Source organism: Podarcis gaigeae, assembly GCF_964106915.1.
Source record: "Podarcis gaigeae genome assembly, chromosome: 11".
Taxonomy (NCBI): domain Eukaryota; kingdom Metazoa; phylum Chordata; class Lepidosauria; order Squamata; family Lacertidae; genus Podarcis; species Podarcis gaigeae.
In genome coordinates this window covers 1742973-1755368 of record NC_139687.1, presented here as the reverse complement: position 1 = coordinate 1755368, position 12396 = coordinate 1742973, and the positions used below count along the sequence as shown (strand labels likewise).

Genomic DNA, 12396 nt, shown 5'->3' with positions numbered 1-12396 from the left:
AATATTTCAAAAGAAACATTTTTATACTGACATTTATATTTGCAACATAAGAAATATCTTTGTTCTCACTTGGCTTTGTAGTTAAGTTATTTATAATGTGTCATGCTGTCGTATATTCAAAGTAATAAAAAAGTTAAATATCACATAGACTAAATTTTAGTCATAACTTCCAAAAGAAAACCAAACCAGAGCCTCTTTCTCCTATAAAAGAGGAAAAACTAGGTCACCCGAATCAATTCTCTTCAAGCATGCTGGACACAACTGCAAAACAAGGGGGGGCTCTTGTTTTGTTTTTGTGGTTTTTATACTGTAAACCACCCTGTGATCCTAGAATGAAGGGCAGTATATAAATTTAAATAATTAAATAAATAATACAAAGAACACTGTTTAATTCAGTAGCATCTCTACTACTGTCCAATTGCTTTTTTAAAAAACTTGAAGCTAGATCAGGCACCCCCAACCATCCCCTCCAGATGTTTTGGACTACAATCCCCATCATCCCTGACCACTGGTCCTGTTAGCTAGGGATCATGGGAGTTGTAGGCCAAAACATCTGGAGGGCCGCAGGTTGGGGATGCCTGTGCTAGATGTATTGGAATTGTTTGTAAGATGTTTTATTGTTTTATTGTTTGTTGTTTGCTAGCCTAGGCTTCTTTGGAAGGAAGGGTGAGGTAATAATAAATAAAATAAAATAAAATAAAATAAAATAAAATAGATTCCTATGCATACAGGAATTTCATTCCCCCCCAAAAAATAATTTTTATTTGATTTTACAAATATGAATTCATAACTATACCAAATACACATCCATGTAATGAGATTACTCTGAATCTCGGGATTTCCCCACATCCCGTCCATGGGTCCTAAAGTTAACATTTTCAACTGCATATTATTTTGTAATCTATATTTTATGTCTATCCATATTGTCCTAATATTCTTAAAAAAAATAAAAAATGTCCAGTAGCACCTTAGATACCAACTAACTTTGTTCTGGTTATAAGCTTTTGTGTGCATGCACATTTCTTCAGATACATAATATTTATTGCATTACAAGTGGGATTAAAATCCTGCTAATGTTGTCATCTGCTTGCAGTGGTCTCCTAAATAAATTGTAAACTTTCCCCATTCTTTCTTCAATTTCTTGTCTTCTTGGTCCCTGAGCTTTCTGGTAAGCTTTGCCATTTCAGCGTAGTCTAGCAGCTTAGCTTGCCATTCCTCTCTGGTAGGGACTCTTTCTTCTTTCCATCTCTGGGCCAGTAGCATCCGTGCTGCTGTTCTCGCATACATAAAAAGTCTTTTCTGGTCCTTTGGGATGTTGGTACCTATAACTCCTAATAGAAAAGCTGCTAGGTATTTTTTTACAAAGGTTATTTTAAACATTTTTTTTCAGTTCATTATAGATCATCTCCCAGAAAGCCTTTATTACCTTACATGACCACCACATATGATAAAAGGTACCTTCTTTTTCTTTACATTTCCTGCAGGTATTTGTACTTGTTTTATACATTTTTGCTAGTTTACCACTGGTACATCATTTCCATATAGTTTTCTTGCAGCATACAACATGCCGTGAATTTCAAATCCGTTTTCCATAACCTTTCCCCATCTGAAATGAGAATATTATGCCCCCAATCCCTGCGCACATACAGGAATTTCAAAGCCCAGGTGTACTTCTTTTTGTAAAACGTTACTAGACTGTGTAGTGCATGGCCTCCCCTAAAAGGTCCTTCTGGCTTTTGTTCATTTCAAGCCACCAGTGGGTGTGGGTGTGGGTGTGGGTGTGGGTGTGCATGTATTCCAGATTGTATCAAAATAAGTCCCTATGTATAAAACTACTTTATCTTGCTGCATCTTTTAAAGTTATTTAAGTAAGCCATATTGAAACAACTATTTGGAGCGCCAGAAAACAAATCTGTGTTGTCATGGATACAAACAGAAGTAGGATTACTTTATAAATTTATTATGAGTCTAACAATTTATTTTTAGTATGTAACTACATTTTAAAAAAGATGTATCTGTTTATTTAAAAGATTTATATACTGTCTTTCAGTAGAGATTGCAGGCTAGTATACAAAAATTAAAACAACAATAAATGTATGTTAAGAGAAATGGAAAAGAAAAACGCAATCAGAAGTAAGAGAATTTTAAATACTTTTAAGATGGTAAAATAAAAATTGTGCCTTCATAAATGAAGTTTTTGCCTGACACTGAAAAGACAGTCATGTTGGTGCCAAATATCCTGTCCTGGTGAGGACATTCCATAGCTGTGGGTACAAAAAAAAAAAAAGCGCTTTTACCTGCTGCAGCTAATCTCCAGTTTGAGGGAGATAGTATTCAGAGAATGGCAGTGATAAGCAATCCTGTGTAACCAGTATAAACAAATACAGTGGTGCCCCGCAAGACGAATGCCTCGCAAGACGGAAAACCCGCAAGACGAAAGGGTTTTCCGTTTGCGAGTTGCTTCGCAAGACGAATTTCCCTTTGGGCTTTCTTCTTGCGAAGGCCCGCCTTCAGAATCTCCGGGGACCTCTTTTAAATGCTGGCGGTGGGGAGCAAAGCCTTCCCCCCCCCTTCCGGCCTTCAGAAGAGGTCCAGGAAGGCCGGCGGGGGGCGAAAGGCTTTGCTCCCCACTGCCAGCATTTTAAAAGCAGTTCGGGATAGCAGGGAAGCGCTTCCCGCTATCCCGGATGGCTTTTGAAGGCAGCCGGGGGGGAGCAAAGACATTTGCCCCCCGCCCACCTTCAGAAGACCTCTTCTGAAGGCCGGCGGGGGGCAAAAGTCTTTGCTCCCCCCTGCCTGCCTTCCCGGGAGAGCGGAGAAACGCAGCGTGGGAAGGCCTTCCCGGGAAGGCAGGCGGGGGGGGGGGAGCAAAGACTTTCGCCCCCCGCCGGCCTTCAGAAGAGGTCGGGGGACAGACTGTCCCCGGACCTGGTCTGAAGGCAGTTTCCATAGGAACACATTGATTGATTTTCAATGCATTCCTATGGGAAACCGTGCTTCGCAAGACGAAAAACTCGCAAGACGAAAAGACTTGCGGAACGAATTAATTTCATCTTGCGAGGCACCACTGTAATTCTGTTGACTGCAATTTGTACTAATGGAAGCTTCTGAACAGTTTTCAGAGATATAAATGCATTTCACTCATTTATACAGGATGTTGTATGAGAGCATGGACAAGTGACTAGACTCTCTCTGTCTAGGCGTGGTTGCAGCTGGTAGACCAGCCCAAGCTGGTGAATGGCACTCCTTACTACGAAGAACATCAGGGCCAGAAACAACAGCTGGATCTGTTTCTTTAGAGGGTGCACATCCAGAATTAGCTGAACACCATCACCCTTAACTAGAGAGCAATTGGCCCACAAACCTTCACCTTCTCGAGATCAAACTTCCATTTAATGGCCCTCATCCAGCTCATTATCAAATCAGACACTTTCAGCATTTCCACGGCCTTACCTGACTCTGTTAACAAGGAGAAATAGAGCTGGATGTCATCATATAAAATTTGAATCCTGGCAAATTGGAAGCTCTGTTGGTGTATGGTTTCTGTGTCCAAGGAATAGGCTGCTTGCCTGACAAGTGTTGCACTTTTTTCTGAAGGGGCAAGTATGCAGTTTGGACATTCTTCTGGATTCAGCTCTAGAGGCCCAAGTGGCCTTCATGACTAGACACATGAGACTTGCCTGAAAATCTCCTCTAGCAGTTTTTAGTGGTTTTAGGCAGCAAACTTTGGACACCAGAAGTGTTAAGCACTCGACCCTACTGCCAGTTGATCCTCCGATTCAAATATTCCCTTACCTGTGCATTCCACTTCTCTTAACAAGTGCGGAGTTGCAAACTCCCATCCTTCTCCCATCCTTACATCTGAATAAACATGCTTAGGATTTTATGGTAAGCTTTAATAAATTTGTCTGACAAGAAAAGGAAATATCAGTATGTATTCCTTCTGAGTTAGAAAATAGTAGGGCTACACACACACACGAGAATGAACTGCCCTGAGACCTCTGGGTATAGTGCAGTATATAAATTCAATTAATAATAATAAAATTTTAAATACAGTCAAACCTCTACTTACCACCGCCTCTTCTTACGGTTGTTCCAAGTCTCAACCGTGGCAAACCTGGAAGTAACTGGTGGGTTTGCCACCGTTCGCACATGTGCAGGAGCAGCAATTGCCATCTGCGCATGTGCAGAAGCGGCGATCGCTTTTCGCACATGCACGGAAGCGGGCAATCGCCACCTGCACCTGCTCCCAGCAACCCGTTTTGACCTCTGGATGGACCTCCGGAACAGATTATGGTTGCAAAGAGAGGTTCCACTGTAGATAGCTAGATATCTAGATACAGATATAGATATATAACACCTATTTTATTTTGTTGAAAATAATGTCAGCTATTGTCTTCCATTGGTAATACAGTGGTACCTCTGGTTACGTACTTAATTTGTTCCGGAGGTCCGTTCTTAACCTGAAACTGTTCTTAACCTGAAGCACCACTTTAGCTAATGGGACGTCCTGCTGCTGCTGTGCCACCGCCGCACAATTTCTGTTCTCACCCTGAAGCAAAGTTCTTAACCCGAGGTACTATTTCTGGGTTAGCGGAGTCTGTAACCTGAAGCGTCTGTAACCTGAGGTACCACTGTAATAATAAGTGGCAGTATGGCCGGTCCAGTGCTGGTCACTCACCATGGGACTCACCATGAAGCTGTAAGTGCCACACTTTTAACATTTGGGGGAAATGGGGTGGTACTGTGTACCCTTGAGTACCCCCAGAAAAAAGCACTGAGTATGACATATTATGTACATAAACTTTCAAAAAGCTTTTGACAGAATACTTTGCCAAGAATTCCTGACGAGACATAGCAGACATGGAAAAGAGGAGAGATCCTCTTGTGGATCAGTACATACCTGGTTCAGAGAGCTGGAGTAAATAGGTAGCTTTCCTGATGGAGGGATGTAGAAAGGGAGACCTGTGCTTTTTATCTTGTTCACAAATGATTTAGAATTAGCGAGCAGCGAAGTTGCCACGTTTGCTCATGATGCCAGTTGTTCAGGGTCATTAAAACAAAAAGAGATTGTGAAAAGCTCAATGTGGTATTGCTAAACTAAGAGAATGGGCAGTAAAACAGCAAATGCAATTCAACATTAGCCAATGTAAAGTGATGCACAAGGTAGCAAAAATTCTTAATATCCTGTATACGCCCAGGGGGTATAGAGCTTTTCAGTGAAGCTGAATGCTAGAAGATTCAAGACACACAATAAAGAGAACTTCTTCACACAGCACAGACTCAACTGTGGAATTTGCTACCACAAGAAGTCGTGGTGGTCAGCAACTTGGATGGCTTTAAAATAGAATTAAGCACATTCCTGGAGGACTAGGCTACCCATGGCTACTCCCTCTGAGAGCTGTGTTCCAGGTGCTGGGAGTCCCAAGCGGGCAAGGACTGCTCTTGTGCTCAGGTCCTGCTTGGGAGGCATCTGGTTGGCACTGTGAGAACAGGGTGCTGCTTTGGATCAGGTATTATTAGCATGCCCTGTGGTCATACGGTTGCATTTTGCTGACAAACTAGGATGCATATCATAGGAAAAGCCTATGACAGGAGCAGGGAATATATTGCAAGTCTTTCCTTGGACACCACAACTTCACTACTAAATGATATCCTTCTTCCTCATTCATCCTGATTATTAAAAACAGTTCTAAACAAGTTATAATCACAGAAATAAGGTGGGTCCTAAAAATATCAAAATATCAAAATGTGTAACAATGCAGGGTAAAGAGAGGATCTTCAGCATTTGCCCAAAAGTGCCAGGGTCCCCTCTGGGGGGGGGGAGGGGCTGGGTCTCAGTAGAAGCTCATTCCATTTCTTTCAGAGGAAAGACAGTTGCAATGTAAATGACAGCAGCAAGTTGTTAATTTTAGCAGAAGATGCAGTTTTCATGGCACCAGGATGACTGTCTAGAATCCTTAAGAGTTCTTCCTAGGAAGAATTATAATTAAAGTTGTTATGCTTCCATTTCAATCTGCTGTGCCCAATTTTTCATCCTATTTCATCCTTAATTATTACAGCAACTAAAATTCAATGTCTTCTCCCTTTAAGACTTTGTGATTGTGTTCATCAAAATCATAATCACTCCACTTTAAGGCATAATCCTGTTCTAAATTCCACTTTTCTCTCATACACGCTTTTTCAAAGAAAGATTTATACTCAGGTAACTAACTACAGGATGGCGTCCCTGAGCTCAGTGGTGGGAACCTTTGGCCCTCCAGATGTTGCCCATTGACTAGGCTTTCTGAACAACATCTGGAGGACCAAAGGTTCTCCACACCATATTTAACTTCTGGATCAGAATACGTTATGTGAGTAGGGTAATTCATACACAAGTTGGAAAACATTTCATACTGAAATGTATAAATTACATGTTTGAGTTCTTTAGAACTTTAGGGTTCACAATTTAATGACATATAGGCTATCATTTTTTAGTTTTAAAGAAAGTGTCTATGTTACGCTATTTAAAGAAACACATGATTTTGACTTGATTAGGGAAAGTGTGGCAACTGAAGGCTATTGAATACTAAAATAATGTTGCAGGTGTTTGGGGGGAAATGCAGAGTTTTGAATAATTTTAGTTTATCTGTGTATTTATTTCAAAAACTTTAGCACACTGTCCAAGTTTTCTCACTTTTCCCAGGGTCATTCAGTCATTTCTCTGACCGTGCAAGGATTAAGGAAATGGCAAGATAACTGGAGGTGCCCTGTCAGGATATTATAGAACTAAAGTGTCTACAGAAAGAATCATAACAGATGGTTTTAATATTTGACACATTTCAAATTCCACTGCTTTCAAATCCATGATACGAAACCATGTAATTTCCCCTAAGAAGTAATAGCAGCTAGTATGTTTTGAGATATTTATGTGTGTGCATCATTTATGTTTTCTTTCATTTCTTGTAGTTATATATGTGGTCTAATTAGTGACCAGCAACAATACCCCAGGTACAATTTAAATTTATTATTTAAAATAATGTGATTCAAGAGCTCACAAAGCCATGGCTGTGTTTGATACTTTTTTTAAGGGCTCGTTTCTTTGAAAGCTACTTTCCCCCTCCAGCACTGAAGTGCTCATCATCTTAAGTCTTGCTGTTTCTACCTCCTGGTAAGCAGAGAGAGACCACGGGGGGAGGGGGGGAGATCTGCAGCAGAGTCATCCCTAATCTGCTACTTGGGGCATGTTGCTAGTGGTGCAGGATTGGTGCTAGCAGAACCCCATGACTAGTGAGCTAAAAGGTAAAAGCCAATGTTTTAGGTTTGTTTTTAAAATGGCATCTGTGGATGAGTTAAAGCAAAGCGTCCCCAGACTTATGCAACCCATTGATCTGTAATGCTTCATGTGGTTTCCTTGGGGGGGGGGGATGTACATCTAAATGCATTTTTCGTTATGATGGCAGTGTGCCAGGAGACAGCCCCACGCATTTGCTGTTAATACAGTGTCCATATTATAGCAGGGCAGATATGATTTAAAACCTTCACGTCAGATACAGTAAATCAGAGCGTGAGCAGGTGACTTCCTTCCCATAACAGTTGGAAACCCATTTTTCCTCACTGTGAATGTTAGTCCCTCCTCCCTGTTTGAAAGCTTTATCTCTTTTCTTTAAAATGCTGTGCAAGACAAATTGGGGACTACTGTACTCTTTCCTTGCTTGATTTATATATTCTGTTGTCACCTCCCTGAGATAAAAAAGAAAGCAAAACAAATGGCTTGTTCCCCGTAAGGAGAAAGGGAAAGGGAGCGAGCGCAAAGCTCTTACTGCAGGCTTAAAAAAAGGCAGGCTGTCCCTTTTCTTGTAACACTGTGCAGCCCTCCCCTGAGCAGCAGCAAGCAGCCTGATGCTCTGCTCAAGCACATTTGGTATGCATGAGCACTACTGTTTCAAGCAGGGAGGGTGGTTTCTTAAGGAGGATCGGTGGCTAAAGCACATTCACTTTGCCAGCCTTTCAGCCAAGTTACAGGAGGCATCTGCCTCATGGAATTGCAGGTGTGGACATCTAATGGACATGGGATGCCAACACCGTGGAGGAGCAGCTGTTTTGTAGGCATTTGTGAGGTTTGCATTTTATTATTCCAGTGGAATTTTTGAGGGTCATGAGTCAAAGTGATGCTCCTCGGCCACTAAACTGGACCATTCGGAAGCTGTGCCATGCTGCCTTTCTTCCATCTGTCAGGCTACTTAAGGTACTGTAAAACCATCACATTTTTACTCTCAGTGATCTTGTTTTCACCCATTTCTCACATTGTGTCACTAGGATGCAAATCTACAATTAACCTTCGGTGCTCCAATTTAGGATATACTTCTGGTCATTGTAGAAATTATGTTGCTCACATACAGATAGGAAAAGTGCATTTGTAGTACCGGAGGGCATATCTAGCACCGAAACTGTCTTCTAAGATGCATTTAATGCTCGTGTGGTATAAGGGATGTTTGAAAGGACAAGGAAAATTGGATCTGTGGAATGTGTATGAATTGTGAGAAGTCTCAGTTTCCATTACTTACATAGTTTCCAGCATCACCTATGAGCACATTACATTATGATGTTCAGCGTTAGCAATCTCTGCTATTTTTTTTAATGTAGCTTATATAAATGGTTGGTTTGAAATTCTTACATGGTGATTGAGGTCAGACTCTGGCTAGAGGAAAACTTTATGTTTTCTTTTAAATGCATTAACAAACATGTTTTTGGTCTCTGGAAGCATTCTTCAATGATTGGACTATGTCTTGCTTAAAAAAATAGTAGGAAAAGCCCCATGTATTTCAGTGGGTTTTGTTCTATGAGAATATGCTGAGCACCAGATTTCTGTTTTGATCTGAGTATACACAGTTTTGTAGGGTACCACTAATAATACCATACCCAGTTTAGCAAATTTTAAAGAAACATCTATTGAGCAGCAAGTCTTCAGAACTGTGCTTTATTATACATATAGCCTGGTCCCATGTACTGTTCCTTGGAGGACATCCCCACCAACTGCATAGGATTGCAGCCCAACTACACATGACATGTGGCTGCATGATTCTTCCCATGTGGGCAAGAGAGAAGGAAAGAGAAGCTGAGAAGCAGAGGGAGGAAACTGGCAGGGAGGACCTTTCGCTCCCTCCCCCTGTCCCATTTATCTCTCCAAGATTGCCCAACACCTCTCCCCCCCCCCCCCATGGATGGCAGCAAAAGGTTAAACAGTCCCTCCCCCTAATGCTTTCTCACTGTCCCTCACAACTTCTGGGGCTGCTTTTCAGAAAAAGAGGAAACCAAGCCGCAAAAGCACCTCAGGAAAAGAATCACATAACGGCAGTTTTGTGTAGCTTGATCTTTATTATTTTTGTTTGCTTATAAACAGCATATTGACATTGTACACCATAAATGGATGCAGTAGGAGGCCATGACATGTGATGTGGCTACACATGTCTATTTTAGGGAGATAGACCACCCATCACAGTTGTTTGCCACATGCGCACATGATGGAAAAGATGTGTGTAGTCATTTCAGACTCAACTGTGTACACTCTATAAGCCATACAGTCATAATTCATAAGGTGACCTCCATAGTCATGAGGCCAGTCTGTTTGGTATGAACTATAATCTTAACTTTTCATTGGACTTTAAAAATAATCCAAAGGTGTGGTGTTTGGGCATATATTCAAATGTAAATTTTGGTTCCATTAGTTGTGTAGTTCTTTTGAAACAAACAAAAAGAAAATGAAAATTGTGGTATATAGATGACTATCTAAAATGTGTAATAGTTGAGCTTTTATTTTAGGGGTTTTTTTGAGGTCCATGACTAGTTATTGCTGTAAGTGATTTGAATAAGCTGCTGCAATTGTGCCATGGCAGTTTTTAACTGGGCATTTGGAACTTATTTTAGTAAAAGTTGCTGCTTCTTTTTATCTGCAGTAAAAATTGATTATGTGGGCAGTGTACGACAATAGGTCAGAATATGAATTATCATTTCATGAAAATGGTTGGTGCATACACCAGATAGGTTTAATTTATAACATAGGAAGCTCTTATAGAATTTTAGCAAGTTTGGGCAGGGACTGTATTACATGGGAAAGTTAACTTTGAGCAAATGCCACTAAGTTCTTCCAAGTAAGTGTGCACAGGATTGCAGCCTTCAACATTTTTATATTCCTGGAGAAAAGAAGACATAGGTAAATACTGATAAGCCCTTTTGATTGTTTAAATGTTAGTGATATTTTGTTAAATAAATGTTGCCCCATACACAGAGATCTTAATTAATAATAGAAACCTGTATCAATTGTTTGTGAAATTGTGAAAATACAGCTTGTTATGCAACTTTTAATGATCTAGACCCTAACAAGAAGTTTAGGGTGATACAAGGATAGCTCATTTCTCTGCATATAAGAACAGGCTCCCTTCTACATGGAAAGGAGAGGGAGCTTTAGACTTCTAGCATAAGCGTTGGCATACACATAGGACACACTTAAATGGGACTGGTTCCTGTGTTCAGTTCAGAATAAACTAAATCTGGGTCAATTTACATGAACCAGGTCTGTTTTTATCACCTTTGCCCTTCAAAGTTTATATCAGAAATCCATACAACCCCCTTTTTTCTTTTCTGAAGCAAAACTTCCTCAGAGTGTATTGAGAATTTACTTGAAAAAATAATGACACACTTTGTTTGATCTTCTATTACCCCTGCATTACTAAGACCCTGGTCCTGTGCTGTTGTGTGCTACAAGTTCAGCGTAGCACAAGAGCTTCCCAGTGAAGATTTCTGGGCCTGCTCCAGGCCTGCATTACTCAGGCTACAAGCCAAGCCTTTTTTGTCCCGGACAGAGTTTGTGTCTTGCTGGGTGGGGGTGCCCCCTTTCCAGCCCTGCTGGCCTCCACGGGTGGAATGATACAAGCATTACTCTGCTGGTACAGATCTTCCCATTCCACCCATTAGATCAACAGGCAGGTGTTCCACTTCTGGATCCACGGAAAACCCCAAAATGGGGCATCATGGGAGCAGGGAAGGAGAGAGGCTAAGGCCACTGGATCCCAAACTTGCCACAATGTCATCACGTGATGGCATAGGATTGCAACCCAAGGCTGGCACGGCAGTTTTTTAATGCCCTGACCAGCTTCTAAGGCTGTGGTTGTGACAGCATCTCCACTGCTCTCTCATACACCGCAGCTGCATAGCCCAGGATCTCCTGACTAATTTACTAGGAGGGGTAAACATTCCCAGAGTGGAGAGCAGGAAACTGGGCTTTTATGAGTCCACTTGGCTGTCCTCTCTGACTCTGCCACATTGTGTAGCGGAGCTCCCCTGGCTGAGACTCTCCAGGTTTTGGAAGATTATTGGGATAAACTGAGCTGCTTCTGAGAATTCTCCAGAAATGCTCGAAAAGACAAAAGCCATCTCAAACCACATCGTTGGGGTTTGTTAGTCAGTGCAGCTTACAGGAGACATGAACAGGTTGACCATGTGATTATTTTTCAGGTGGTAACATTGTTCACTGGGTTAGTACATTGGAAGCCAAATGTGAAGGAGGAAAAATAAAAAGTTGACAAATGCTGCAATCTAGAAAGTTATAGGACCAGTTCTGCCTGCCTATCAGGGTTCTTACGGATTCTTATTTCAGTAATAGCAACTCATCACTGGTGGGAGGGGAGAGAAATCCGCAGCCAAGGGGGCTTCCAACCCCCCCCCCCAGCCTCTCCTTGTTTTCAGCTTTCTGCAAGGCTTTTGAAACTTAGGAGAAATTGGGAAGCTATTTACAGTATAACAACAACAGCAACAACAAATTATTTATACCCCGCCCATCTGGCTGAGTTTCCCCAGCCACTCTGGGCGGCTCTCAATCGAGTGCTAAAAACAATACAGCATTAAATATTAAAAACTTGCCTAAACAGGGCCGCCTTCCGATGTCTTTTAAAAATAGGATAGCTGCTTATTTCCTTTAGATCTGATGGGAGGGTGTTCCACAGGGCGGGCACCACCACCAAGAAGGCCCTCTGTCTGGTTCCCTGTAACCTCACTTCTCACAATGAGGGAACCGCCAGAAGGCCCTCAGCGCTGGATCTCCGTGTCCGGGCTGAATGATGGGGATGGAGATGCTCCTCCAGGTCTACTGGGCCGAGGCGGTTTAGGGCTTTAAAGGTCAGCACCAACACTTTGAATTGTGCTTGGAAACATACTGGGAGCCAGTGTAGGTCTTTCAAGACCGGTGTTATATGGTCTCAGCAGCCGCTCCCAGTCACCAGTCTATCTGCTGCATTCTGGATTAATTGCAGTTTCCAGGTCACCTTCAAAGGTAGCCCCACGTACAGCGCATTGCAGTAGTCCAAGCGGGAGATAACTAGAGCATGCACCTCTCTGCCGAGACAGTCTTCGGGCAGGGAG

The 12396-nt window shown here is 41.9% G+C and overlaps 1 protein-coding gene across 14 annotated transcripts in view; it reads left to right on the top strand.

Annotated features, from left to right (window-relative positions):
* The window catches only part of TRPM3 (transient receptor potential cation channel subfamily M member 3), a 418053-nt gene that overhangs the window by 138509 nt on the left and 267148 nt on the right, over positions 1-12396 (top strand). For 3 of the 14 annotated variants that reach the window (XM_083701874.1, XM_083701875.1, XM_083701872.1), the window contains exon 1: positions 7627-8227. The exons of 8 other annotated variants lie outside the window; for them this stretch is intronic. In XM_083701874.1, coding sequence (XP_083558000.1) covers positions 8138-8227 — 90 coding nt within the window. In that variant the 5' untranslated portion in view covers positions 7627-8137. Of the gene's footprint in view, positions 1-7626; positions 8228-12396 lie in introns of those variants that run through there. 3 more of the 14 variants (XM_083701867.1, XM_083701866.1, XM_083701869.1) reach the window with 2 other exon arrangements.